Source organism: Choloepus didactylus, chromosome Y (genome assembly GCF_015220235.1).
Source record: "Choloepus didactylus isolate mChoDid1 chromosome Y, mChoDid1.pri, whole genome shotgun sequence".
In the NCBI taxonomy this organism is placed as follows: Eukaryota; Metazoa; Chordata; class Mammalia; order Pilosa; family Megalonychidae; genus Choloepus; species Choloepus didactylus.
Genome location: NC_051335.1, coordinates 3,923,342 through 3,950,885, shown reverse-complemented (window position 1 = coordinate 3,950,885; position 27,544 = coordinate 3,923,342). Strand labels below are relative to the sequence as shown.

Sequence of the window (27,544 nt, the reverse complement as noted above, 5' to 3'; positions counted from 1 at the left end):
CGTTTGGGAAGCCGCGAGCGCCCGGCCGAGGGGTGCCGGGGCGCGGGCGTCTGCGCTGCTGCCCGGGGAGCCGGCGCCGAGCCCGCGATCGAGTAATGCCCAGCGGCCCGCCCGGTCCCGGCTCCCACTCTGTGGAAAGCCGCCTCCCTAATCGGGCCTAGCGTATGCGCTGCAGCCTGCTCTAGAGTTACCCCCGCCCACCGAGTGAGCCAAGATGGCGCCTGCATCCTGTTTCCGCATAGTGACGCATGTATCCGCCACCCGCTCCTACCAATCGAAATCCTGTATATGCGATACTAGCCTAGAAGCTTATTGGTTGTTAATTGTGTATAAAAGGTCTTACCCGGACGGGGTAGGGTGAGACAGCCCACAAGGAGCCGCGCCTGACGGCCGCATCGAGGTTGTTCTCCCCCGAGGCGTCTCGCCCCGGGTGGAACCTGTATTGCCTAGTCCCATTAAAAGCCTACATGCTCCACTGCTGCGAGTCCTGAGTGATCACAAGCGCTCCGGGTAAGACGTTGTCCGCACCCTCTCTCCCCTTATCTCTCTGGTCCCCATCGCCGGCCGACCGAGGACTCGAGGCGGGGCGGAGAAGCGCCGGACAGTCAGGGGGCAAATGTGAAGGTCTGGGCCAGCAGGAGGCAGTATGTTGCAAGGAGTACAAGTTGAGTCTGAGTCCCAACTCTGCTTCTCACCATCTTGGTTGGGCCTCAGTTCCCTCATCTGTAAAATGGGGAGAGCCATGCCACTTGCCCTTTTCTGTGAGAGTGAGTTCGGGAATCACCTGACTGGTTTGAATCCTACTTCTTTCTTTTACTTGAATGACTTTGAGTGAGTTAGTTCATCTCTGTAAGCCTCAGTTCCCTCACCTGTGAAATGGGAATAATAAAAGTAACTTCTCATTGGTTGTTGTGAGGCCTAAATGAGAAAATGGATATAAAGCTTTGTGCATACTGCCTGGTACATATTAAGCACTCAGTAAATGGTAGCAATAATAATAGAAATGATTATTGTTATTATTTTTACTTTATTATCATTAGGTAATTTTGTGGGATGAGCAGGTGAGAGAGCAAATAACTAAGCAAGCAGAGGCCTGCCCTTGAGTTCTGCAGGCTCTCAGTGAGGCTGGGCCGGGGCTGGGGCCTTTGGATGCAAGCATAGGTGGTGGGGACTGGTGCAGGCCACCCTCATATCCAGTAAACTTGGCCTGGTGGTCCTGTTCTGCCTAGTGCCTTTGCCCAGTGCCCTACATACAGGGACTCACTTCTTTCCTCCCCAGGGCTGTGTGTTGCTGAGCAAAGGTGCTGGCTCTAACTTTTCTGGCTCACATTCGATAAGTCTTCCAGCTTGGGGCTTGCCTATATCTCCTCCCCACAGCCACTACACCTTTAGCACAGGCTGGAGGTGGTTGGCAGGGCGGGGAGGGGTGGGGGAAATGCGTGTGCATATGCCCATGCTCACACACACATTCTCAAGCACATGTGCTCCCCAACTGAGCTTCTGGGAGCCTCACATCCCCGCCCCTGCCTCACCCCTTCTCTTCCTCCCCCACCACAAAAGCCACAGGTAACAGCAGTTCTCCGACAACACAGCAGACACGATGCAAAACCCTGAGGCAGGCGTCATTGCCAGGCCCTCTTGAGCATCTAGCAGGATGTGAGACCAGGTGGCTAACGGCCACCCAAGAAAAACTCTTCTCAGCCCAACCAAGGGCCCAGTAAATGAGCAGGGGCTCAGGAAGTAGGATAAGGGATTTTTTTGAGGTGCTGAACGGTAAAAGAGCTGGATGGCCGTCTCATTCTGGCTTCACCATCTCCCAGCCAAAATGTTGTGTGTCCTTGGCCATGTCCCATCTCCCCGTCTGGAGCTCAGTTTTCCTGCCTGTAAAAAGGCAAAACCAGACTCCTCCCTGACAAGGAGGCGCAGGGATTTAATAGCATTGTTGCTGGGGCCCCACAAATATCAGGGATAATGATTAGGTGGGGCTGTTCCAGCTGTTACCCAGCCTCTGATAGGACTGTATTCCAGAGTTCCTTGCCACATTCCCTCCTACTCCGCAGCCAAATTCCTGTGACTTGCCTCCCTAGCCTGTCATTTCGCATGGAGCCCACCCAAGGTTTACGAGCAATTGGCTCACAAGTTGGGAGCCTGGTGTGTGTGCACCTTCTCTGGCTGGCCTCTGGCTTCAGCCCCACCCTGCCCTCCCCCCTCTGATTTCCCTCACCCTGGTGTGCAGTATGCAATAAGAGTACTCAGTCACCCTTCCTTCCTCTCCCTCTACAGGCAAAGCAAGCAGCCCCCAGGGAGGGCTTGCTCCTTTGGCCCAGAGGCTGGTAGACAGAAGGCTGTTGTAGGGCTAGGGGCAGATAGGGGTGAGGTGGGGATGACCAGAGGTAGCTTCAAGGGTGGGAAGACCAAGAAGTCAGGGTCCAGTGGGGTGGGAACAGCTCTGGCTATATCCAGCAGGTGAGGATAGGGTCAGGTTCTCTAGGGTCATGGAGCCTCTGGGGGTACAGGCACTGCCCTACTGGTCTTTTTTTGGGGAGGTGGGGGTGGGGTGAGCAGCAGCAGTAGCAGGCTCTGCCAGGCTGTAGGTTGGGCCTACTGGGCTCATGGGAGATAAGGACTAGCTGGCCCTCCTCTCCCGGGGCCTAGGATTGGGAGCTGAGGGTGAGGTGTACAAGCCCAGAGGGGGCCAAGAAGCCCTGTCCCACTGGAGTCTGGTCTTGGAGAAGGAGGCTGAGGGCAATGGTTTTCAGGCATTGGGCAGGCTCTTGGGGGATGGATGGGGCCAGGAGAGGGGAGCTGAGAGAAACCCACATCCAGGTGGAGGATGAACAGGGGAGTCCGGAGCCTCTAGACACTCCAACCAAGGACAGCAAGGGTGGAGGCTGCCAACACAGCGGCCAGGGAGGCGGTGTGTGGGGCTTTCGCTGACAAGAGCTGCGTGTGCTGCTGTAACCACGCAAACTCTTCCTGCAGCTAGCGCCGCTGCAGCTCTGGCCCCACCTCTCGCGGATGGTCTCGTAGTAGTGGTTCAGGTACTGGAGCTGCAAAGGGTAGGAGGGATGAGGGCCTCCCCAGGCCAAGCTGCCAAGAGGTGAAGTCTTGGTACCATCCCATCCCCAGCTGTGGTACTCCAGGTATCCATGGGTCCCCAGCCACCATTAGGCCACTGGCATTTCCAGGAGCTTTCCAGAGGCAGTTCCCCACTGTGGCTGTTTTTAACATCACAGTGACTTTCATAGGGGTGAGGGAGGATGGATTTCAGGTCCAGGAATGAGAGTAAGTTGGGCAGGCATTATTATCCCCATTTTGCAGAAGAGGGGACTGAGGTCCAGAGAGAGATAGGGATCGCCTGCAGTTCTAGGACTTGTAGTGTTCAAGCCAGTCTCAGACTCCCCAGTAGTCAACTGGTTAGGGTTGGGCACGCTGGTCTGGCAGGAGAGGTTTAGAAGCACTGAGGTCACTTGTCAGCTGGGGAGGGATGCCCCACTATATGCCTACAGGTGCCATGAGGGTGGGCCTTCCTGTGGGAGGCGAAGGGGCAGAGGGTCTCCGAGTAGAGGAAGAGTAGAGGCGGGAAAGGCCCAGGGTCGGGGAGAAGGCAGTTACTCAGCACGCTGAAGGGTAGATGGTGCTGAGGGGTGCTCACCTGCTCGTGACAGCAGGCTGATATCAATGAGGTTCCAGTCATACGGCACCAAGGACACCACTTCAAAGGTCAGGTAGGTCCCTGGGTACTGAGAGCCCATAGGGAAGGTATGAGAGGAGGAAAGTGAGAAAGGAGGAGGAGCTAGGTTGAAGGGATGGAGGGAGGGAGCCCCACATCCAGCACCAGGGACTCATTCTTGTCAACCTTGGAGACTCAGGGTAGGCCCAAGCCTTCCAGAGTCCCCTTAGGCCAACTCTGTTGTCTACCACTTAGCAGCCCTGCCTTTGGTGCTTCCCTCCTGATTCTGGAAACTTAGACTTAGATCTGTGTTTCTCAAAATGTGTGCATCAACAAGCATCTAGGGAGCTTGTAAAATATGCAGATCCCAGGGCTCACCCCCTGCCCCAGACCTACTGGAGTCACAGTCTCTAGGACAGGGCCCAGAGAATCTACATTTTAAAAATATATATGTTTCTATGCATCTATCAATTGATTTACCTATAGAGATAAGTATAAAGAAGGAACAATAGCCCATAATTCCCATCTCCTACAGAACCCTTGCATGTATGTGTTTAGAAAATTCAAACAGTACTGAAAAGATATACAATGAAAACTGAAAGTCTCCTCCCTGTCCAGGTTTCCTTTCTGAAAAACATTTTAGGCATATACTACATAAATGAATAGTATATACTACATAGAGTATATATATATATAATATATATTATATGTATGTAGATATATTTAAAATTCATACAAATGTATGGCACCTTCCCATATACACCAGCCCTCCCCCACCCTAGTATACTTTGGGGAGCACTCCATATCAGCACAAGTAGATCTACCTCACTCTTTTTAAGGGCTGTTTGAGTTTCCATAATATGTGGATGTGGATGTAACTTACTTAACCCATAATGGGTATTTAGGCTGTTTCCAATTTTTTGCTATTACCATCAATGATACAAACAACATCTTTGTAGGAAAATATTGGTGAACTTTTGGGACTATATCCAGAAGGTATATATCTTACAGAGAGATTACTGAGACAAAAAGTAAAGGCATTTTTAATAGGTCTTTTGATCAATATTGTCAAACTGCCCTCCAGAAAGATTCCACCACTTTATACTTCCTCTACCAGCATTGGGTATCATAAAGTCTCTCATTTTTGCTGATCTGATAGGTGAAAAATGGTATTCTATTATTATTTCAATTTGTATTTCTTTATTCAAGAATGAAGGTGAGCATCTTTTCATATATTTATGGACTATATGTATTCAGTGAATTGCCTCTTCATATCCTTTGCCCATTTTTCTGTTTTGCCTATATTTGTAAAAGCTCATGGTAAAATAAGGAAATTGGCTCTTTCTCTGTCATATGTACTATATTCATCATACATCTTTTGATTTTGTTTATGGTATTTTTTCCATATAGAAGTTTTCTATTTAATTTAGTCAGACTTATCAATCTTTTCCTTCATGGCTTCTGGGTCTGGCATAGAAAGGCCTTTCTCTACCCAGGGATTAATAAATGAATTCATAGAGGTTTTCTTCTGGGTCATCTGTGGTTTCATTTCTCACCTTAAATCTTTAATGTATTTTGGAATTTTACTTTGGTGTAACAGTGATGTTCAGCTTTATTCCACCCCACCCCCACCCTGAAAATGATTAGCCAGTTGTCTTCACTTACCCATTTCTTGAACAATCCCTCACTTCTCTACTGTTTAGAAATGCCAACTTTATTGTAAGCTAAATTCCCACTTTGCTTATGGAAATTAGAGGATCTATTTCTGGACCAAATATTCTATTCCATTATTAGATCTGTTTAGTTCCTTGTCGGTGTCATACTGTTTTAGTTATGGTAGCTTTATAGTATGTGTTAATACCTGATGATAGGGGTAGTTTCCTAGCCCTCCTAGATAGCTCCTAGCTACCTAGCTCTCTTTGCATGTTTGTTTTTACAAACAAACTTTAGTATCCTTTATGAAGTTACAAAGATATCCAGGTAGCATTGAAACTGAGGTTGCCTTGAATTTATAGATTAATTTACAGATCTTGAGACTTTTCCCCAAAGATGACCATTTATCTAAATCCTTTTTTGTGTCTCTCAGTAGAGATTTTCTCCATGTGAGTCTTTTTAAGTTTATATCTATGTATTTTATCTTGTTGATTGCTATATAGTGACTATTTCTAACAAGTCCCCCTGGTGTTTATTGTGTGCATTGAAAACTGATGATTTAGGGCAGGGATACTGATTCACTTGGTCTGGAGTGGGGCCTGGGCATTGGCACTTTAAAAAAAAAAAAAGCTCTTCAGAGGATTCTAATGTGCAAACTGGTTTGAGAAACTTTGATGTAGGGAATTCCTGCAGATCTAAGGAAGACTCCAAATAAATTCATGCCCACACATTAAATGACCATCCCCTTTCACCTTCCTTACCTCCATGGGTGGCCCAAAGTCACTACCATGCAGTTTGCACCTCTGGCCCATCTTAGTGCCATTTTACCTTTGCTTCTACCACCAAGGCCACATCTTCAAGACGAATCCCAAATTCACCAAGCTGATAGTAACCAGGTTCTGGGAAACAGAGATGCTAGTGGCGTTAAACAGGGGGAGGATCCAACCCCAGGCTTCCTGTACCTGACATCCCCCTGGCTGTTGGATGCTCATTGTCTAAGCAGGGGCAACATGTTGGGTCTTGTATCCCAAGACTACCCTCCCTGCCTTGTAGCCAGTGGTGAAGACCTAAAAACTTACTTTGGGTCCTGGGGGACTCCTCTCTCCCTTAGTGTCATCATCCTATCACCCAGCATTTGATTGGAGACCCCAGAGTGCACAATTCCCAAGGGCAAAAAGAGAGTATGAGCTGAAGAGGTTTGGAGTTAGAGTGGCCCAAGCCATTTGGGGCTGGAAGTAGGGGTGGGAGTGGGAAGGTGAGGGAGTGCAGTGGTGGAGTCTGGGTCTGTGCTTGTTCCTGGTGTGCTCTCTGAAGGCTGGAGTGACCTAGCCTGCACACTGGAGGGTGGACTAGGGTTGGGGTAGGGAGCCGAGAGCCATACCAATGGAAGTGAATATGCCCTTGGCCATGACGATGTTGTTGGACTGGAACCCCACTGGCCCTGGAAAGGGAGATACGGCGCAGTGTCAGCTCTTCTGTACTTGCCAGCTTGGAAACCAACAGGCCAGGGGAAGAGGGGGTATCCAGGGGTCCCAGGACATTTGTAGCAGCACTTCTCCACCATGTCTTTGTCTATCTGAGGTTGATACAGACCCGATTTGCCCTGGCTTTTATTTCTCTGGAGTCTATGCTGGGTCAGCCAGTAGGTCTTGGCCTTACACTTCTCTCTCTGGTGGCTTCCTGCATGCCAAGGAGGGGCTAGCTGCTAGCATTCCTTACTTACCCTGGGGAGCATCACCTCCCACCAGCTGGTTGACCTTGGGCAGCTCACTGCACCCCTGTGGGTCTTGGTCATTTCCATAGCTGTGCAATGCTCTACCTCCTTGACAGGAGGCCATTACACAGGGACGCCCTGGGGGAGTAATGAGACATCTACACTCGTGCACACAGAGGAAGTTGCCAATGCCATGGCCTGTCCCGTGACCCTAATTGAGCCCAACGTCCCACAAGGCTCTGCGGGCAAAAGCCTTCATCACTCACCCTGGAAGAGAGATGGTGCCCAGTTAGTCAGCTGGACCCTAGACTACCTGCCTTGCAACTGGAGGGTTGCATTGTCAGCACTGCCCCTTCCCACTGTTTGCCCCAGGTCTAACTTCCAGGGTGGTGCCTGAAGAGAGGGGCTCTGGGAGGCAGGCAAGTGTCCGATGACACATGACATCAGGTTGGGTTGGAGAGGCTGATGGGTGAGGCCAGTGGCACTCAGACTGACTCCATCCTGCAGTGCTTCCTGGCCAGACCAGCCTCCTCCCACTGTCTCTGGCATGCCCATTGTACTCATTACCTGGATCACTGACTCTATTACAATTTCTCTCCATCCATCAAGGCTCAGTACTTCAACACCTACTTCCTCCAGGAATCCTCCCCTGACTGCTGCAGCCCACACTGATCTCCCCTACTTCTGAGCTACTGCATTTGATTGAGTTCAAGGCCTGGTTCTCCTGCTAACCCTCTGTATTACCTTGGGCAAGTTGCTTTCTCTTTCTGGGCTGGATTTTCTCATCTATACTATGGATGGGATGAGGATATCATCCCTACCCCATATGCCTCCCAAGGTAATGCTCTGGCCCCAGTGAAATCAGGGCTTGAAGCTTTGGGTCCAACCTGGCCTCCAAAACCCACTTGATGTAGCAGCAGGAAAGGCAAGTCTGGACAGATTGATATTTCCCATCAGCACATGGGTATACACCTCCTGATGGGGAGAGAAAGAGGTGATGTGGAGGACAAGAGGAGGAGCAGGAGAATTTTCAGCTGCTTGGCCTGTGTGCAGGTCTGTGTATGTGTGTGTGGAAGGGTGGTGTGTGCTCATGTGTGATCACTTGTGTTCTCGAAGACAGCCAAAGGGTTCTGCTGTGGGGAGCCCCCCCCCCCCAAAGCTGGGGCTTGGTCCATGTGGTTCTCTTTGGAGGTTAGGGTCCGCAGGAGTTATTAAAATGTGTTGAGGTGGCAATGGTCAGAGCTTGGGAGTCAAACTCCCCAGGCTGGGAATCCTGACTTGGCCACACATAAATTCTGAGACCTTGGACAAGTGACATTAACCTCTCTGTGCCTCAGTTTCCTTATCTGTAATGGAATGATAACCATATCTGGCTCACAACATGGTTGGGAGGATTAGGTAGACTAATATATGTAAGGTATTTCAATCAGAGTAGACAAATGCTTAAATAAAGATTAGCTCTCTTAGTGGTATTCCCATTATCATCCTTTTATTTCTCCTAAGGTCTTAAGTTTAGATTGGGGCCTGATATCTTGGCAGGTCAGCTCTCCTCTTTTGGGGATGTTACCTTGTGGAAAGGGTTAGGGAGGTGGCCTGATGGCAGCCTCTTCTGGCCACTGTCCAAAACAGTGTGGTGAAGGGGATGGAGTAACGACTTGCCATCCTCAGCCTGGGGCAGTGAGCTCAACCTGTATAGGAATCTGCATGGAGTATTTTTTTTTTCCCTTCTCTCTATTTCCAGCACAGTGAATAGTTGAGCCACAGTCAATACCCTGCTTGCTGAATGCTCTCACTATTGTTTGAAAACCTCCAGATCCTTTCCACCTCTGAGCCTTTGCTTGTGCCATTTTCTCCACCTGGAATGCCTTTCTTCCTCCTTTCTTCTAGGCTGTACTCTTCTTTCTTTGCCTCCTTCAGCACCTAGCACAGGGCTAGGACCATGGACTGCACTAAATAAAGATTTATCCATGGACTTATTGAAAGGGGATGAGGATAAGTTTGGGCCAAGGCCCCATTGGTGGTGTGAAATGTCTCTGGGGAAGCAGCAGGAAGCACTGTGTTTTCTGGCATTGGCTTGCTGTGTGACCTTGGACAAACTACTTAAACTCTCTGGGCCTCAGTTTTATTCTCTGTAAAATGGAAGGGATTTTGGTGGAGTGATTGCCTGGGTCCTCCTTGGGTGACGGTGGGTAGGAGAAATCTGGGTCCAATGCTTACCTTTTGGAAAGCAGAGGGTGTACCCCAGTGGACTGTTCTGGTGATGTCTGTGGTTCCATCCCTGTAGAGAAGAAAAGGCAACTCTGTCCAGCTCTGCTGAGCACTTGGGGCTAGGGATTGTGGCCATGTGCTTCCGATGTGCTTTCCACTAGGGATTGGGCAGCAGGGCTGCGATGGGGGTGGGATGGGAGGTGAGTGGCAGAAGATAGTTCCCCATCATCAAAATCCCACCTTCACTGTCTAAGCATCAAGGGCCTCTGCAAAGCTATCAAGTTAAAAATCACTATGTTATCTGACAATCCTAATTACCCACCCCCCTATATATACTCCCACCCCCATACAACCCATTTTGGATGTTTTGTAAATCTGGGTTTCCTTGGGGTAGGCTGGTTCTAAAAGCTAGACTTCTTACATGCTCCCTGGGAGGCAGGAAGAGATTGCCTCCTTTTTACAGATGGGGGAAACTGAGATCCAGAGAGATCACATGATTGTAACACTCCTACATCTTCAGACAGTTCTGTGTGTGTGTGTGTACGTGTGTGTGTGTGTGTGTGAGACCCTGTGTTCCTTGAGAGTTTGCCTCAGCTTCCCTTCTAGCACCATATAAATGGGAGGAACCCTAGCTAACCCCTGTCCTTGAGCCCAAGATACGGGTTTTCTGGGAGGATCTTTGCCCCTGTTCCCCAGACCTGGTTCTGGCATGCCCCAGCATGCCTTCTTCCACTGGTTTCCCCCATCAATCTCTCTGGTCCCTTCTCCCCTCCTCACATCCAAGGCCAGAATCCTACCTCTCTATCCCCTGACCACTGCCCCATGGCAGAACTTGGTGGTTCTAGCCAGGACTACTGCAGAGGCCACCTAACTCTCCCCACTCTTAGACCCTTCAATCCAGTCCACACTAGAGCCAAGGAAATCTTTCTAAAACCTAATCATATCATCAGGGAAAAATCCCAGCTCTAAGATCCGGATCCTTCTTGCGCCAGTCTGTTTCACTTACGTATACATATACCGAGCATATTTTGAAAAGCATTTAAGAAAATACCACCTTCAAATAGTTCTTGACCATTTATAGAACACTTTTGTAACCCCCTTGGAAGGATGGCAGAGCAGGCCTCATTATCCCCATTTCATGGATTAGGTGATTGAGGCCGTGACGTTGTCTCCCCCTCTGAGCCTCAGTGAAGCCGGGCCTAAAGCAAGCAGTGACTCTCCACACAGTTCTTTCCATTGTGAACATGGATCTGACCCAGTGATTGGCTCAGAGTCACAGTGAGGCGTAGTGCTAAGTTCTCACTCCCACCCCTGAATGAGGCGTAGCCCTAAGTTCTGACTCACCCCCTGGCTGCAGCTACTGCCTAGAATGGCCTCTGTGGCCACCCCTGGGGGAGAAGCCAGGGGTGGAGGGAGGGTTCCAGGGCCCTGGGGGCTCCTCCCTGAGAGCAGGTCACAGGGTATGGTGGCCCTCTTCTTCAGAAGGAGAGAAGAGGAAGTGAGGTGACCATTTCCCCAGCCTCACCCTACTCTGAGCATGCCCCAGATCCAGCAACGCCCCCACAAATTCACTTCCCCTCCACAAATTCACTTCCCCTTTCTGCATTGGCCATAAACTGGTGACGAGCGAAGGCTGCTAAGCAGAGCATCTGCTACACCGGCCCGCAAGAGCTGTGCTAAGAACATGCAAGGAGCTTTGTCATTAGCACATTCACCCTTTCCACTGGATAGAGCCTGAAAGACAAACTACTCTTTGCGCCTCCATCAGTTCAGCACACCCCATTCATTTCCCTCACCCCAAGATTCCTAGTCCACTGGCTTCCTGGATGAAATGGGAAAATCTTTCAGGTCAGTTCAGCTCAGCTCAGCTCAGCTCTTGCGTGAACAACTTATCACACATTTGGAAGGAACAGGGTTAGCTTGTTCTTCAGGGTCGTCAAGTACTACTGTACAGGCTGCGCACTGTACAAGGGTAATATGGCTAAAGGGGAGCCGTTCAGTTCATGGTTATACTAATTTCAACACGAGCACATAGGTGGACACACAGATTGTGGAGTCCTGGAGGAGAGAGAAAGCGCCCTCCTACATAACCCTCCATGGGCATGCACACACTCAAAAGAGCATGGGAATGTACCCATGATGATGGGTTTGCCCTATACCAATGTGTTCCAGGTATCCCCTGAGGTGGCTTTTCTCACCTGCCTGCTGCCCTTAGAGAGGCCTGATCCTGTCCCCCACTCCCCAACTTGACACAGTCATCTCACCTGTGAGCCGGCAGGGCAGGAGGGTGGGGTGGGGGGAGTTGAGGCATTGTATGATGCTGGCAGCTGGGGGGCTCTGTCCAGGGTGTCCATGGGCAGATGAGATATCTGAATGTGTTTGTGCAGCCAAGGAGGGCCAATGAGTGTGCCTGTTCAGACTGTACACTAATACGTGAACTTAAAAAAACATTCTACTTGAGGAAGGGGAGTCCTCGCCTAATTCTCAGAGGTCCTGCATGAGCAGCCTTACTCTTCTGGCTGTGGTGTCTTTCCCACTGTGCAGGGACCCGAATGTGTGAAAATGGGAAGGATGCTCAGCGCTCATCTCCTTTCTCAGATGGGGAATCTGAGGCAGACCGGCCAGGGCAGGGTGGGGAGTACATACCAGTATTGGCCCCCAGAATCCAGCAGGTACATCTCATCTGGGGACAGTTTGCGGTGTATTTCTTTGGTCGGGCTGGAAAAGGGAGATGCTGAGAAGCAGCAGCCTAATCCTGCACTGGGTGTAGTGGGGGTCCTGAGTGAAAGTAGAGGTGACCCCCACCCCTGGGGGTGGGTGGGATTCCAGGTTAATTCCTTGAGGAAGTCATTATCTGGGAGAGTATCCAGCTTCTGTGGCCACTGTCCTCAGTTCACATCTGTTGATCCTGCAAGTGGGTTTTCTGCACCTCACAGAGCAAGGTGCTGTTCCCCCGAGAGAAGAGAAACAAAAGATCCCAGAGTGTTATTGCCAGGAGAGCCCTTAGAGACCACCCCATCCAGCCATCTCCTTTTACATAAAGAGCAATGGCCTACAGAGGCAAAGAGACTTGGACCAGATCACACAGTAAAGCAGTAATGGAGCTGGGCCTGGACACAGGTGTCAGAGGCCCAGTGCAGCACTCTTTTCTATAATTTTCTGCTACTTCTGAGACAGAGGTCCCTGAGAAGCCAGTGCACAGGACAGGAGGGCAGCCTGAGGGTGAGGTTGAGGAGGACCAACCCTACCACTCTCTCCAGGGGAGAAGGGTCTGGGGCAGAGTAACCGAAGGCTTGGAAGACACCAGAGGAGGGGATTCTGGGACAGTTCAAGCTCTTCCTTGGAAGGCATCTGATCTCTCCCTGCTGGGCTCCTGGCAGACTGAGGAATCTGGTCAGCTTTGTCCCCCAGATTTCATCAGGCCTGCAGGTGTTTGTTTACTATGGGGCCAAACATCTGGCTAGCCTACATCTTGGTCCATCTTGGTTGGTTCAGGCTGCGTGAACAGGCCCTTCTCCATACATGCTTGTGAGTTTTAAGAATTAGCTAATACAAATAAGTAACAGGAAACCAAGGAAAAACATCCAACAGCACCCTGGCCTCCCCTTCAGACCGCACAGCTCTGAGCACTCACAAAGTCCCAGCCTCTTGTAGTGGTGGTGAGGAATCACTCAGGCTTTTTAATCCCAAGGAGACCCCTAATCCCAGACTGAACTCCAACATCCCCATTCCCCATGGCCTCAAACCTTAAAGGTGAACTCAGGTCCCAAAGCATTCCCTCGTCTACACCCCTCACCCCTTCCCCTGCCTACACATACACAAGGATTCCCTTACAGGGCCCTAGAACATTCTTTTCCTGAAGTACCTGTAGTGAGCCAGGGCAGCATTCAGTCCACTAGCAGAGATGGTTTCAAAACTGGGCCCGGAGGAGAACCCTTCTCTGGAAACCACAAGATAGGAACGGCGAATGACTGGGCCCAGGGGCTAGGCTGGACCCAGGGTGTCTAACCAGAGCAAAGGAAGGTCACAGCTGCCTCCATCTGGGGTAGACTCCATTCAGCTCTTCTGGCCCCACCTCCTTGTTCCAATTCCTCAAGCCCTGCCTGTCATTATAGAGCACTGAAGGTCAGAGAAGGAAGGGAAGATAGAAACCAATTCTTCCCTCTACACACCAATTTAAAGATGGGGAAAGTAAAGCCCAAATGTCCCACAGAGGGAAAGCAAGAGTGAAGAACTCTAGCTCCTTGTATCTGAAAACCCCTCCTAACCCTGGAGCAGAATCTTGCACCTCAAAGATGCAGGATGCCCATGGCCTGGGCCAAGTGTGCCCTCAGGAGAGACTCTCCTCAACTCCCAAGTGGCCCTGGGGCAGACCTGGCCAGGGAAACCCTGAGCCAGCTTCCCCCAGAGACAGCGAGCCATGCCTGACGCAGACACTAGAGGGTGGTACTGGGCTGTGGCCCTTTGAATTGTCCCACCTTCTGCTGGGCTGGGGAACCTTATCCAACAACCTCTGCCCAGCCACCTTCACCCTCCCAAGAACCTGTCGCTCCTTGTTTCAGGAGGTTCCTAAATGCAAGGGTGGGGGGTGTCTTCCTTCCCCCTAAGCCAGGAGACCAATTTTCCCACCCTATCCCTCACCCCCACAGTAAACATCAGCCCAAAAGCACAGTGGTGGTTCTTCACCCTCGGAATTTGTCCACGAGCTCTTTCCCTGAGAACTCATCCACCATGCCTTTGGGAACGTTGTTCTCCAGCCAGACCAAGTACCGGATCACAGCCACATCATCCTGTATCTGGAATGGTGGAAGCATAGAAGCAGGATGAGGTATGGTTTTAGCCTGGACTCAGGGAAGTGGGAGATTAGGCTACTCTGAGATCTGGAGCTTTAAAAATATGAGGGTTTGACTGGCTATTTGATGATGTTAAGGAATTCTCATTAATGTTTATAGCTATGGTCATAGTCCTAGTGATGTTGCTAAAAGGGTCCTTATCTCTCAGAGATGCTTACTGAAGTGTCGATGGAAGGAACAATGTGATATCTGAGATTTGCTTTTAAATAGCCCAGCAGTGAGGGGAGTGGGGTGGTAGAGGTATTGAAGGTGGGGTTAGAGATGAAACAAGATTGGCCATGAGTTGCTGATTGTTGAAGCTGGGTGATGGGCACATGGGAATTTGTTGTGCTATTTTCTTGGCATTTGTATATGCTTAAAATTTTTCATAAGAAAAGTTTTTTTTTCAATGAAGTGGTTTACCTTCATTTAAACAGGATATTAAAAAGTTTATCCTCATTTAAACAGGAATATCAAAAAGAGCAGGCTATCCTCTTGCCAGAGTGAGGAAATCATCAGAGCTGACAATTATTTAACACTTAGAATGTTCCAGGTGGGGCTCAAAGCACTTTACATATACGTATATGTATACATATAATGAATTCACTGAATCCTAACAACAACCCTATGCTGTGGATTACTGTTAGGATCCTCATCTCACAGATGAGAAAATGTAGGCCCAGAGAGGTGAAATGACTTTCCCCAGGTGCCCCAGCTTGTAAGTGGGCAGAGCAGGGTTTTGAACTTAGACACCCTAGCTCCAGGGCCCATGCTCTAACCCACTCTGTTATCCTGTAAGTAAGAGGTGAAGCGCAGGTAGATGCCCAGGAGTTTGGTGTCTGCTTTGTTTCACTGAGGGTCTTCTTCAGGCAGGGTTTCCTCTCTAACCCATGTCTGCCTGCACAAGGACTTACATGGCTGGCCTTGAGGAGGGCCTGTTCTTTGCTGTTTTTCACCGCCTTAGCTATCATCACTGGAGAGTAGGTGTCTGCCACGAGTTTCTCCTGTCAAAGGGCAGAGAGGAGCATAGGGGGATGAAGAAGAGGTCTGGGAGTATCATGTAGGGCACAGAGGTATTTTGAAAGGACTGGCAGGTAATACCAGCAGAGGTGAAACTTGCCATTCTCTAGAGCGGCCACACCCTTTCCTTTCCAGGCTTTCTGGCTACACAGAACTTTCCCATGGATCCATGACCAGCTCCACATTTCCTCCACCTACCCCCCTCCTCCCTCCCTCCAGGAAGGCTTCCTTGATTAACACTGCCCTGCTTGGTGGCTCACCCCCTGCCCCTGGATCTCACCAGCACTTTGGGAGGGAGCCTGGCCTGTGTCAGCAAGCACCCATGAGTGGGTTGTTGTGGTGGTGTAAGTTTTCTGTACATGTGATAACAGCTACCATTTAGTGAGTGCCTATTGCATGACAGGCACTGGGGTTTCTGTGCATTATCTCCCTTAAATCTCAGAGCAACTCCTATGAGGTTGGCACTCTTACTGCCACTTTTTTTTTTCCTTTTAAAATTTTTATTGTGCAGGATTTTTTTAATGCAACATAACAATTCCAATTTTAACCACTTTCTTATTGCCATTTTACGGGTGAGGAAACTGAGGCCCAGATTGGCTATGCAGCATGTCCAAGGTAAGGACAAGCTCCAGTTAAGAGCAGAGCTGGGATTCAGTCTCAGGTCTGGCTGACTCCAAAGCCTCTGTTCTACCAATCTGCAGTCTCTCTAGCCTCCTTGACAATCTATGAGCTCTCTATGGACAGACAGCCCTGCTTCCTCTTCTTCCATCTCTCCCCAGGGGGGCCTAGCAGGGAACTCGCTGCACAATTGTTTACTGACCTGACTGAATGGCCAAGGAACTGTGATCCCCCTTCAGGATGAGGCTTATCAGGGTTGGCAGGGGAGGGCGGTGCCTGGCACTGGCCGGGGCCTGACAAACTCACCTTGGGTATCACTTCGTAGAGTCCATAAGTTGTATAGCTGGTCCCAATCCAAATCCGTGTGTCTCCTGAGGCATAGGCCTGGACGCTGTCGCGGACTTGGCTGTAGTCCTCCATCTGCACACACATGGCGCCTGTGCAGCTGGAGTTGAGGTACTGCAGGGTCTCGGAGCTAAACCGACTCTTATTTGCAAATAACCTAGGTGGGGAGGGCAGACCGGGAGGTCTTTGTTCCTGAAGGTCGGGAGGGATACAGCACCAGGAAGCCAAGAAGACTAGACTTGGGATATGAAGGGAACAGAGGTCAAGGGGTCAGGAAGAGTCAATAGGAGGCTTCCTAGAGAGTCTTGCTGTGGCAGGCACCAAGCTCGAGGGCAGCGGGGCACATGAGGGGTGGCACTGGAGGAATTCGTGACAGCAAGCCAAGGACAAGCCATACCTGATGGAGGAGTCCGTGAGCAGCGTGCAGGAATAGAAGAAGGGATTATAGGGGATGTCATTGCCACGGAGGTTGAAGAGCCCTGGGGAGGAAAATTGATGGGGACTCCTTGGGGTTGATCTTCCTGAGGTAAGCATTTGTGACACTTGTGCACCCCTTGTCTGCTTTAGACCCAAAAGATTCCCAGGCAGCACACCTGCATCATCTGCCTGTGAATGTTTCTTGATCTTTTTTTTTTTTTGAAGGGGGGTTGTCTTTGAGATGATGATAAGAACTACGGACACTTTCCCCCCAGAAAAATGTATAAACATGGCCAGCATTCAGCATAACTGTTTCAGTGTGTTCCCAGGATTCCTGAAGCCCAGCCATGGGGGTCAGGTGAGAAGCCCTGGGCCATGTTGGGAAAGCATGGGGCTGCATTAGGTGCTAAAACTGACAGTATGAGTGCTCTGGGGTCGTGGCCAGGCAGTTGGGAGGTGTGTGCTGGTCCTCTTCTCCTTAATGAGACTCAGCACTTGGCCACCATGGTCAGTCCATTCCTGGTGGCCTGTGGGGTGACCCCAGCTTGTCCTGGGCTCCCTAGTATGCTTACTCTGCAGACATGGTTCCTCTGAGCTTCTGCCCCCTTCCCTTTCTTAGTCCCCACAGGCCATAGCTACAGAAGGTCTCAGGAACAAGTGGGTATGTGTTTGTTCGGGGGGAGAGCCCCGTGCTGCAGGGCCTAGGAGGCTTGGGAATTGGGGGGCACCCAGTTGTCCACTCATGTCCACAAATCCATACTCACAGGCAGTCTCATCAAGTGCCGACACAAGGACAGCAGTTGGGGCCTTGGGATGCTTCTGCATTTGGCTTCGGATGCCAGATATTTTATTCTGCCACGTGCTCCCTAGAAGCCAAAGAGCCCAAAGAAAATGTCAGTGACGCACCCTCCCCTTGGTACTCTGTTCCGAGGAGGGTTCCCTTGGGGCAATAGTTTTCCCTTTTTTTTTTTTTTTTTTTTTTTAAGTAATGGAACTCTTTCTTCAAACAAATTCTTACTTGTGTAGTCATTAAGGGCATGGGCCTTGCAGCCAGACTGTCTGAATTCAAATCTTGGGTCTGCCATTACTAGCTGGGTGGCTTTGGGCAACTTACTTAACCTCTCTGTGTCTGATTTTGCTCATCTGTAAAAAGGGGCATGGATTATAAGAATATTACCTACCTTGAAAGGGTCATTTTGAGGATCAAATGAATTGACATTTGTAAAGCATGGAGAATAATAGTGTCTTGACATTTGGTAAATCTGGTATAACTTTCTGATCAATAACTAATCATGCAGAATAGCTATTAGGAGAGCAGCCCTACTTGAAGGGCAAAGGGATAGCACCTCTCCCCTGCAGTCACCCTAGTGCTTATAAGGCACAGGGAGGGCTAAGTACATTGTTTTACTCCTTACTTGCCCCATTTTACAATTAAGGAAACCAAAGTTCAGAGAGGTAAAGTGACTTCTCTAGGGTTTCATAACTGGCAAAGGGTAGAGCTGGGATTTGAACTTAGGTCTCTCTGACTGAATGGCCCATACTCTTAATCCACACAGATACTGTACTATCTTGTTAACATTGTCAGTCTCTTCAAACCTAGCCTTACACTTGTGTCATGGAGCTGTGCTTTCTGGATGCTTGCATCCCAGTTCTAGGACTTTACTTTCTATCTTTTATGCCTACCCCCTGCAGTGAAGAGCCTGCCTCTACACAGGGCTAAGAATTTGTTAAGCAGAAGGGCATAAGCATTAAGGGCTCTAGGTGGATCCAGAGATTAGCAAAAATAACTTAATTCCATTAAAAAAACTTTATGCAAATGGATAAAACTATTCAACAGGAACCCAAGTTTTGGGTACGATATATTTTTAGGCTTATTGTATTTTTTATTGTGGTAAAATACACATGTCATACAATTTACCATTTGAACCATTTAAAAAGTGGCATTAAGTACAAATTCACAATGTTGTGCACCCATCATCATTAACTACCTCCAAAACTTTTTCCTCATCCCCAAAGGAAACCCTGTACCCATTTTGTAGGTCACTCCTCCTTCTCCTCTCCCTTCAGCCCCTGGCAACCACGAATCAATTTTCTGCTTGTATGGGTTTGCCTATTTTGGATATTTCATATAAATGGAATCATACGCGATGTGTCCTTTTGTGTCTGGCTTCCTTCCCTTAGCATAATATTTACAAGGTTCGTGGGTGTGATACATTTTTGAGAAATCTAATAAAGCCCAAATTTAAGTATCTTTTCATGTTTTTTTCTTTTGTCCTTTCTCTCCTTTAAAACCTGCTAGTGGCTTAGAGACAAAGGCTCTCTTACCTTTACAAGCTTATTTAAGATGAACTCTGTTCTTGGGTTTCTAAGTCCAGTTCTGCTTCTGGATGGTATTTCCTTGAAGACTAGCAGCCTGTGAGGTCTCTGCATCCCCTCCTTACTTGTGGAAAATGACAAAACTCATGCTAATTTTCCCCTGCTACCTCTTCCCCTTCCTGTGACCTTCTTTATCTAAATGAGATGAGTTTTATTTATGATTTAACCTTCTTGGATAGCAAGTTTCTTTAAAAACAGTTTAAACAGTTTCTTTCAAATGTCTTTAAAAATTGTTTAGATGCAGAAAGAATGATTCTGCAAGTTCCATCAGAACAGATGAAGAAAATTGGACACAATTTTAACTTGTTTCATCATACCTGCTATTTTGAAATTTCCTTCCTGCTTTTCTGACTCCTTTCCAAACAAGAAATGTGCATGGACCCGCATGTGGAAGGGGCCTCTTAGCTTGCCCAACAATATCACTAGGATTCCGAGTCCATTAGCTTGTTTAGAATTCCCAGGAAATTCTTAATCAGTAGCCTGGTCCTTGTCAGGAATTCAGTCACTACTTACAAGAATCATAGAGCATAATGTGCTCTTATGATGTTTTTAAATGGTGTCAGTGAGGTCAAGGTTGTTGATGCTAGATTTTTCTGGGTCTGTTAACTTTGCTATGCAGCCAAAACCCGAACCCTAATCTGTGACACAGACTGAGTCTCGATCCTGACCCCAAACTTAGTCATCTACTCCCTCTGGCCCACCCTGGCCCACCCCACCCATCTCACAGATCTGAATTTTTTTTTTTAATCACAGGAGGGCCCAGAAGCAAAGGTTTAAATGATTCAATAAACACCAGTCTCCACTACCAGAAAAGCAACTCATATTGTTTTTTTTCTCTCTGTCTTCAAAGGGGTACAATTTTCATCTCTCCCCGACCCCCTTGTTGCCTCCCTTTCTGCCTCCTCTTGCTTCACTATCCTAACACTCTTCATTTCAGAATTTTTCTAAATGTGGTCTGAGGATCTTTTGACTCAGAGTTTGGTGAGGGGAGCATAAACCTGCATTTTAAACCAGCATCCCAGGTGATTATGGTGCACACTAAAGAATTTGAGAACCATGCTTTTGGTACCTCTTATGAAGAATTTTTCAGACAAAGAAGCATCAGCAGAAACCCATGTTGCTACAACTTGGAAAGGAGAACTGAACCACCTGTGAATGCTTCTTGCAGGGCATAAATCGGCTGGCTTGGAACAGGCAGCCTCTGGGATCCCCATACCAGATCCACGAGGTTGTCTGTGATGGACACCAGCTGTCTGCCAGAGCCTTGGAGGCCCAGGTCATAACTCTCCCAGGAGCCTGCAGAGACAAGAAGGAGTCACTTATGCTTTGCTTGTTTACACCTCAGGAAAAATTGTGATTCTTACAAAGTTAGCCCTTGTCTGCTCTGCATCCTGGTACTGTTGTACAGTCCCAGCTGCCCAGATCCTGCCCAAGCAATCTGGCCCTCCTAGAATGCATGTCCTGATCTGGGGGGTTGCCTCTCACCCCACCCCCTTCTGCTTTCAAATCCTAATTGCCTTGAGTCCACCCCGATGCCATCCACAGCCAATTGACTAAGCTCATCTTCTTGAGTGGGTAGTTCCTCTTTTGGGTATTAACCATTTCAACAGGGCTTCAGTACCAGAGCTCAAAAGAATGGTGATGTTCAGGCCATTGGACAGGCGGTAAAGAAGGCAGTCCTGAAGTGGGAGTCTTGTGGTATGTATTCTTGAGCACTCCATCTTTGGGGGCATGGCTGGACAGCTGACTGGGGCTCCAGAGCTCAGGGAGCTAGATTCCTGAGGGGCTGTGTGTCTCTGCTCAGAGGCCCTCCCACCTCCTTTGATCCTTCTAAGTTGCCTTCCAGAAGAGGGCTACAAAGGGAGTTTGAGGCATAACCGGCAGAATTCCAGGACCCAGAGGGTAGTTCTGGGTTCAAGGATATCTCAGCCTATTCATCCACTAAATCTTAATGATTTCCTGAGTCTTCTAGGTTGGATCTCTGCATTCATGACTTTTTAAAAAAATTGTATTCACTCTTTTTAATATATTTTAATTACCCAATCCATGGATATATCCTTGTTGCAAAATATTCTGCAATCACCACTTCAAACTCGCTATTCTTATAGTCACATGATCCCTCTTTCAACCAAGGTATGTTTCTTTACAGCCCAGGAAATCTGAGTCACTCAATTAGCATGGACAAATCCAGGGACTGAAGGAAGAACATACCAACTGAGAAGACGAAGGGGTCGAAGCCCACACGCCCTCCAGCAGGAATCTCGGTGAGGAGCCAGGTGACAACAGGAGCAGTGCCAACTGTGAGAAAGGCAGGAAGAGAGAGCGCACCTCTGGTGCCAGCCTCAGGCCCTCCAGCCAGGCTTCTGTTGTACTGTGCATGTCCTCCTTGATATCAAATCAAGGAGGCCTCACATTTCCTAAGCTTCCCACAGTGGCCCAGCATGGCCTTGCATACTCCACCTCACTTAACCTTCCCGTACCTTGTCCAGATCCCAGGGCTTGGAAGACACATCTGTGTGGCACCCCTACCTTCCTTGTGGAGCTCCCAGTTGCAGTCCATCTGCCGCTCAGCCTGAGTCCAGTAGCGACTGTCGGTCCAGAGTGCTGCTATCCATGGGGTCACTACTGCTGTTCCTGGGGCAGAACAGAGAAGCTTGGAGGCAAGGGGGAAGGTGAGGGAACCTGGCTTTGGTTAGTTTTGTGCAACATAGTGCTGATTCTGAGAATGTCACAAGGGGCCTTTGGGAAGAGTTTCACACCTCCATTGGAAGAAGTGAGGTAGGATAATGTTCAAGAGAGCTTTGTGGGAAGTGGGCAGAAAGGGTGACTTGGATCAGCCATTTCTGCTTTACACAGGTACTGAGGTCCATTTGAGGGGGCCACTGGGACTTTTAGTAGGAAAAGAAGGAGAGTCTGCTTTTGGCAGTCCAAAACAGCTGATGCTGCATGTAAGTGTCCTCAAGAAAATGGAACTCAGTATCGAAACTCAGAGGCTGATAGGAACACTGAGCCAAACGCTTAGCCGAGGACAGGTGGATAAGTCGAACCCAGCAACATTGGCACAAATGAAGAGCCCATGATGAGCAAGGCAGGGCAGCTCAAAGCCCAGGGGGGGAAGAATGTTTAGGGCCAGCAAGGGAAGCTCAGATTTCACTCAAGCAGCCAGGACTGGTGTGGGAGACCCCTTCAGAAACTGGGGTCCCCTAAAGGGCCTCTATGTTTGCATCTCATTTGGTTATGTGAGGTGAAGTTGTTCATAAAAGGACTGGCAAAGTTAAACTTTGTCTCCAGGTGGGCCATCATGACAAGGGAATCAGTGGGCCCATAGAGGCTAGATGGTGGAAGTAGCAACTGTCTGGGAAATGGAACCCCAAGCAGGGCTAGGTGGGGCTGGGCTAAGGCAGAGGCAACCAGCATTGGAAGGGAGCCTTGAGGGCCATGTGCCTCATGCAGATATGTGGCCTGGAGTCTATGACATGTGTACCTTGGGGAATCTGATTGGGCACTTGCCCTGGTGACACTTTTTTGGGTGGTGGAGGGGAGGCAGGGAAAGAGAAGCAGGGACCTCCAGACCCTACGTCCTGGCTGCTCCAGGGCCACTTGAGAGGACCATTGGGACTTTTAACAGGAAAAGAAGGCGGATCTGCTCTGTGGCCACTTTTGGGTCCACCAATAGAAGCAGTGAGGGCTGGGTTAGCTGTTACCTGCTGATCCTGTAAAGCCTGTCATCCATGCATGCCTCTCATCATGTTTGCCAATGCATGCACTCTAAGAAATCAACACCACCATCATAAGCCTTTTTCATGGAGTCAGACCCCACGTGTAAGGCCCCTAACCACATCCCACTTCTTTCGGTCTGGTCAGGTCCAACCAGTCCTATGAGGCCAAGCACACTTGGCACCTCTTCCAGTAAGCCCTTTGTAACTTCCCTACCTCTCTACCTCCCAGTATCTTTCCTTCCTTTGAATAACTATATCTCTTGGAGCCTAAACCATACAGTTCAGCCTTGGACTCAGTGTTACACTGAACTATTCTGCAAAGGAGTCTTGTCTCCACAGCCAGAATGCAAATTCTGTGCAGTCAGAGGTCACGTATGTTGTTTCTCCCCTCCAGCTGTTCTCCCCACCCTCCTCAGTTTAGTACAGTACACTAGATACACCATGAATAACTTCTTCAGAGGGGTTTATACATTATTTTATTTTAATACTTAGAATCCTTGGACTCAGGTCTCATTGCCATTTGGCAGGAGAGGAAACTGAGGCTCAGAGAAGACAGACACTTCCCCAAGGTTTTTAACCCTTCCTAGCAGTTGGGAAAATTAATCCAAACAATTTTATTGACACTGAAAATGACTTCTCTTCCAACTGGGCTGGTGCTGTCGGGAAGGTAGATGGGGTGGAGGTGGAGCCAGTGGTGGGAAAGGGTGGGATGTGTGGGCAGAGATGCTGCTTTGGGAAAAGCAGTTCTTGCTCAGACCGTCTTGTTCCCTGTCTGCTCCCCCTAACCTATACCCCCAAACTCACATAGCCCAGGACCCTGGATCATTTTGATGTTCTATCCAACCTGTTTCTTTGGGACCCTTGTCAGAGCAGGTTCCAGAAAGGACTGGGCTAGAAGAGAGCTTAGAGCTTTTCCAGGCCAATCCCCAGCCCACATTTTAACCTCCTAGTGCAAGGATGCCTTAAACATTAATTCAGGATCTGACTGCCATCTAGAAATTGATCAAAATCGATTTTGAAGTTACATATAGTTTCATTCCATAAGGTCAAAGAGATTTGGCAATGTCATCCTTCCTATGTAAAGGGATATTTTCTTTCAGTTGCCCTAAAACTACCGTATCCAGACTTCCTACTTCCTTTGTTCAATCCTTTTTCTGCCTCCATCTTCTGAGACTTAATAGTTTCCTGCTTATGTACTCTCCTCAAAGTCTGACCCAGGGTAGTGGGGAGGGCAAGGGGGAGAGGAGCCATCCCTCACCATGTGGGCATCCGTATCTGGGATGATGTAGGCAGAGAGATTCTGGGCCTGCAGCTGCTGGTGGAGGGCCATGAGCCGTGCTGTGGTATTGACCGCAGTGACTGGTAGGTACTGACAGATGACAGGAAGACACCAAGACATATACATACATTACTTAGAGAAAATGACACCTGGGTCCCCAGCCTCCAAAGAAGCCCTGGTCTTGCCCTAGGCAGGGGGTGGGGATGGAGTGGGGTTAGCATGGACAGGCTGGCCTGTCCCAGGAAAGGGGGGTATGGCAGCTGATGTTATGGTTTAGCCTAGATTAAGATGCCTGGGCTGAGTGGAGGTAGAGAAGAGCTTCGAGAGGAATACCTATGACAATAACAGGAACTAAGTCTTGGGTGGGGATGGGGTGCATACGGGAAAGAGCTACAGGGGCCTTAGCTATGGCACTGGGCTGGGCCAGGGTGATAGTCTTGCTTTCGATACCTTAGGGTAGGGTGACTAGATTTAGCAAATTAAAACACAGGTTGCCCAGTTACATTGGAATTTCAGATAAACAATAAATAATATTTTAGTATAAGTCTGTCCCATACAATAGATAAGACATACTTATGCTAAAATGCCATTTGTTATCTGAAATTCTGATGCAACTGGGTGTCCTGCATTTTATCTGGCAACCTTTCTTTAGGGACTTTATCAAATTTCCACCCACTAGTCCCAAATGGCAAAAGAGAGTGAATGAGTACCCCAGCAGTTTAGGGCAGTGCCAAAAGAAAGTCAGTGCTCTCCAAACCTGACATTTCTTGGACGGGTATTTTATCTTTGAAATGAAAGGCATTTTTTTGTTTTGTTTTGTTTTGCCTTCTCCTCAACGATCTAGTCATGTTTGTTTTACTTTACAAGTAATGTGGTTTGCCAACCCACCTGCCTGTCCGCCTGTGGCAAAATAATGTCGACATTGCAAGCAGATGTACCACTTTTTTTTTTTTTTTAAATTCTGTGGCTTAATGTACCACTGGTATGCCAACGGCCTCACACCTCCTGGGCCACCCCTGCCTGGAGATCTTCAGCTCTACTCTGGTTTGGGAAACAATCCTGCCAGTCTCCAGCTAGAAGGTGACTGCCTGATCCCCTTCTGTTCCAATCTGCTGGAACCTCCTTCTGCCCGACTTCTCACCCTAGGTCTTCCTCTCTTGCTCTCCTCCCTTGGCTCTTCCAGCCTTGTCGTCCTCCCCCCTCCCTCTGCGCTGTTTCTAAAGGACTTTTTGTTTCTTCACTTCCCATCTTTGTCCTCTACTCTGCCTGCCTGCCGGGCTTCAGGCAGAGACTAGCCACAAGTCTCCCCGCCCCCTTCCGCCGCTCCTCCCTTCCCCCCTAGAGGGGCTTCCAAGGACAGGAAGTAGGTAACCTGCCGTGAGAACCGGTGGGTGGGGGTAGAGGGCACGGACGGGGAGCGGGGAGAGGATAGACACTTAAGAACTTGCTGCCTTCCCCGAGGGTTGTTAATCAGAAACAGACCCCTCCCCCCCATCCCGCATCCGGAAATCAGGAGAAAGGAGTAATTGAGTAGGATAAAAGGAAATCAGGAGAAAGGAGTAATTGAGTAGGTTGGGGGACGGACGGGGGTGGGGTGGGGCCGTTGAGGGGTGGGGGTAGGTCTCACCGGAGGGCTGATTGAACAGTTTCTCACGTCCTCTCTTCTGAGGTCCGCTGGCTTTGGGTGGCCCCAGGCACAAGCTAGAAACCGGGAGAAAAATCCAGAGAGTTCCGAGAGAAAAAACACGGCAGGTACATCTCCCCACCCCTCCCCCACTCCAGATCCCCCATTCTTTTAAACATGATGCTGTCCAGCTCTCCTTGAGGATAAAACTAACTACATTTCATAGGAAATCAGGCTGAATTGGATGGCACCCTGGGTCACAATCAAAGAAACCTGTTTCATCAACAAGTGATTGCCACTTCTGGATGGATTTTAGTGCCCATTAAATCAATTTTTTTCTTCTAATCTAATTGGGCCTTTTCAGGGTCTATGGAACTGGAAAAGTTGTATGTAAATTAAATTTTTGTAATCAAATTTTCTTTGAAATGCTCTAGAGGATTTCACTAAATAATCACACACACACACATCCCTGTTCTTTTTAGCCTTCTATAAATCTAATTTTATGTATATTGGGTTTACTTAAATTCAAGGCCCACTTGTACCACTTTGCACATCCCAAATCTCTGCCTATCATTCCAGGCTCGTTTTAAATGTATAAAACAAGTAATCCCAGTTAGACATTGTTGCTTGGTGTGGAAAGGGGGATTAGCATTTGAAGACACATGTGTCAGAACTGAACTCAGCCATTTATAGATAGTGTCTCATCTGACACTTACAACAACCCTATGAGGTGGTTATTATTGTCTACTTCCTACAGAGGAGGAAACTGAGGCCCAAATAGATGTGGTCACTTGCCCATGTTCTGCCACAGAAAGCCAGTGGTAGAACAGGGACTTGAACCCAATCCATATGAGTTAAAAGAGTGGGGAGCTCTTTCCATTCTCCTATTCCCCCAACCATGAAAGGTGAGCCTGGAAAGGTGGTGCCACAGAAGGGACAGAGTTTATGGAGATCCAGGTTCCAGTTTGGTGCTATGTTCCAAATTGGGTGTGACCCAAGAAGAGTCACCCAGTATTCAGTGAGCCAGCATTTCCTAAGTGCCTACTGTGTGCCAGACACTGGGCTAAGTCCCACAGTCTGCAGGCCTCTGTAGAAAGCAAAGGTTAGGTTAGATGAAGCCCCTTCTGGCTCTGAAAGTCCTGTGGTCTCTGATAGTCCTTCCATCATCCCTACCCTCCACCTTTAAATAGGGGTTTCCCCAGAAGGTAATGAGGGCATGAGTATGGGGAGACCCTACACTTTTTCCTTCCAAATGGGTTGAGCTACAGAGGGAAGGAAGACGCCTGGGGTGAATTTTCTACCTGGTTGTCTTAGTCTCAAACTCAAGGGGGAAATGGACCCATGCTGTTGATTTAAGAAAATGAACACCCATCTTTTAGGAACAGATTTCTGGTGACATGGTGGCACTAAGATGCCAACCTAAGAAGCTGGACAGAGGCAACCCATGTCCCTCTGGACACCTGGATCTGCTGTTTTCTGAGGCCAGGTTGCGGCTCCCAAGGGCAGGCTCCACAGCCGAATAAGTGGGAGGCGCTGGCACTGGTGGGTGGTGCCCAGGAACTAGGTGCTGAATGAGTGAGCAGGATCCTGCTGACAGAGAGCACAGGAGTAGGGTAGGAGTGGGGGTGTGCTGAGCTGGGTACCTAGTTGTGGCCAAAGAGGACAAACAGGGCACCATAGGGGGGAATGGAAGGGTGCCAAGCCAGACCTGACCCAAGTCATGAGGGCCCCGAGGCCTGGCCCTGGGGTACCTCTTCCTCAAGACGGAGTGATCAAGAGGAAAAGAGACAATCTGGGGCCCAGCCCTCACTCCAACCCTTTCTGAGCCCAGAGGGGAGAGGCCAGAGCTGCTCTCCAGCTGGGCCTGCCCTCCCCAGTGTGGGAGGGAGAGGCTGGGGTGCACATACCACAGAGGAAGACAAGCCAGGGACAGCAGCCCCAATGAGCCAGGGCCATGGGGTCTCCAGATGCCGGCACTCAGTGGATGGTGGGACTGGGGAGGGTGGGCAGGGCTCCCTGGCCTTTTCCTACAGGTCTTTCCTGGGCAGGAGCAGCCAGGGGGTGGA

General features: G+C 49.1%; 1 protein-coding gene across 1 annotated transcript; it reads right to left on the bottom strand.

The window, feature by feature from the left end:
- Window positions 1-1,007: 1,007 nt before the first annotated feature.
- On the bottom strand, window positions 1,008-27,544 carry XPNPEP2 (X-prolyl aminopeptidase 2). The gene is given in 23 exon segments (XM_037822903.1): window positions 1,008-3,011; window positions 3,014-3,076; window positions 3,656-3,745; window positions 5,910-5,913; window positions 6,155-6,225; window positions 6,708-6,767; window positions 7,203-7,307; window positions 7,946-8,015; window positions 9,258-9,318; window positions 11,895-11,966; window positions 13,114-13,188; window positions 13,935-14,044; window positions 14,995-15,084; window positions 16,025-16,220; window positions 16,461-16,542; window positions 17,245-17,346; window positions 20,006-20,152; window positions 21,068-21,154; window positions 21,386-21,490; window positions 22,561-22,624; window positions 23,834-23,944; window positions 25,482-25,555; window positions 27,386-27,544. Coding segments are annotated over 23 exon segments (2,043 nt in total). The 5' UTR covers window positions 27,435-27,544; the 3' UTR covers window positions 1,008-2,856.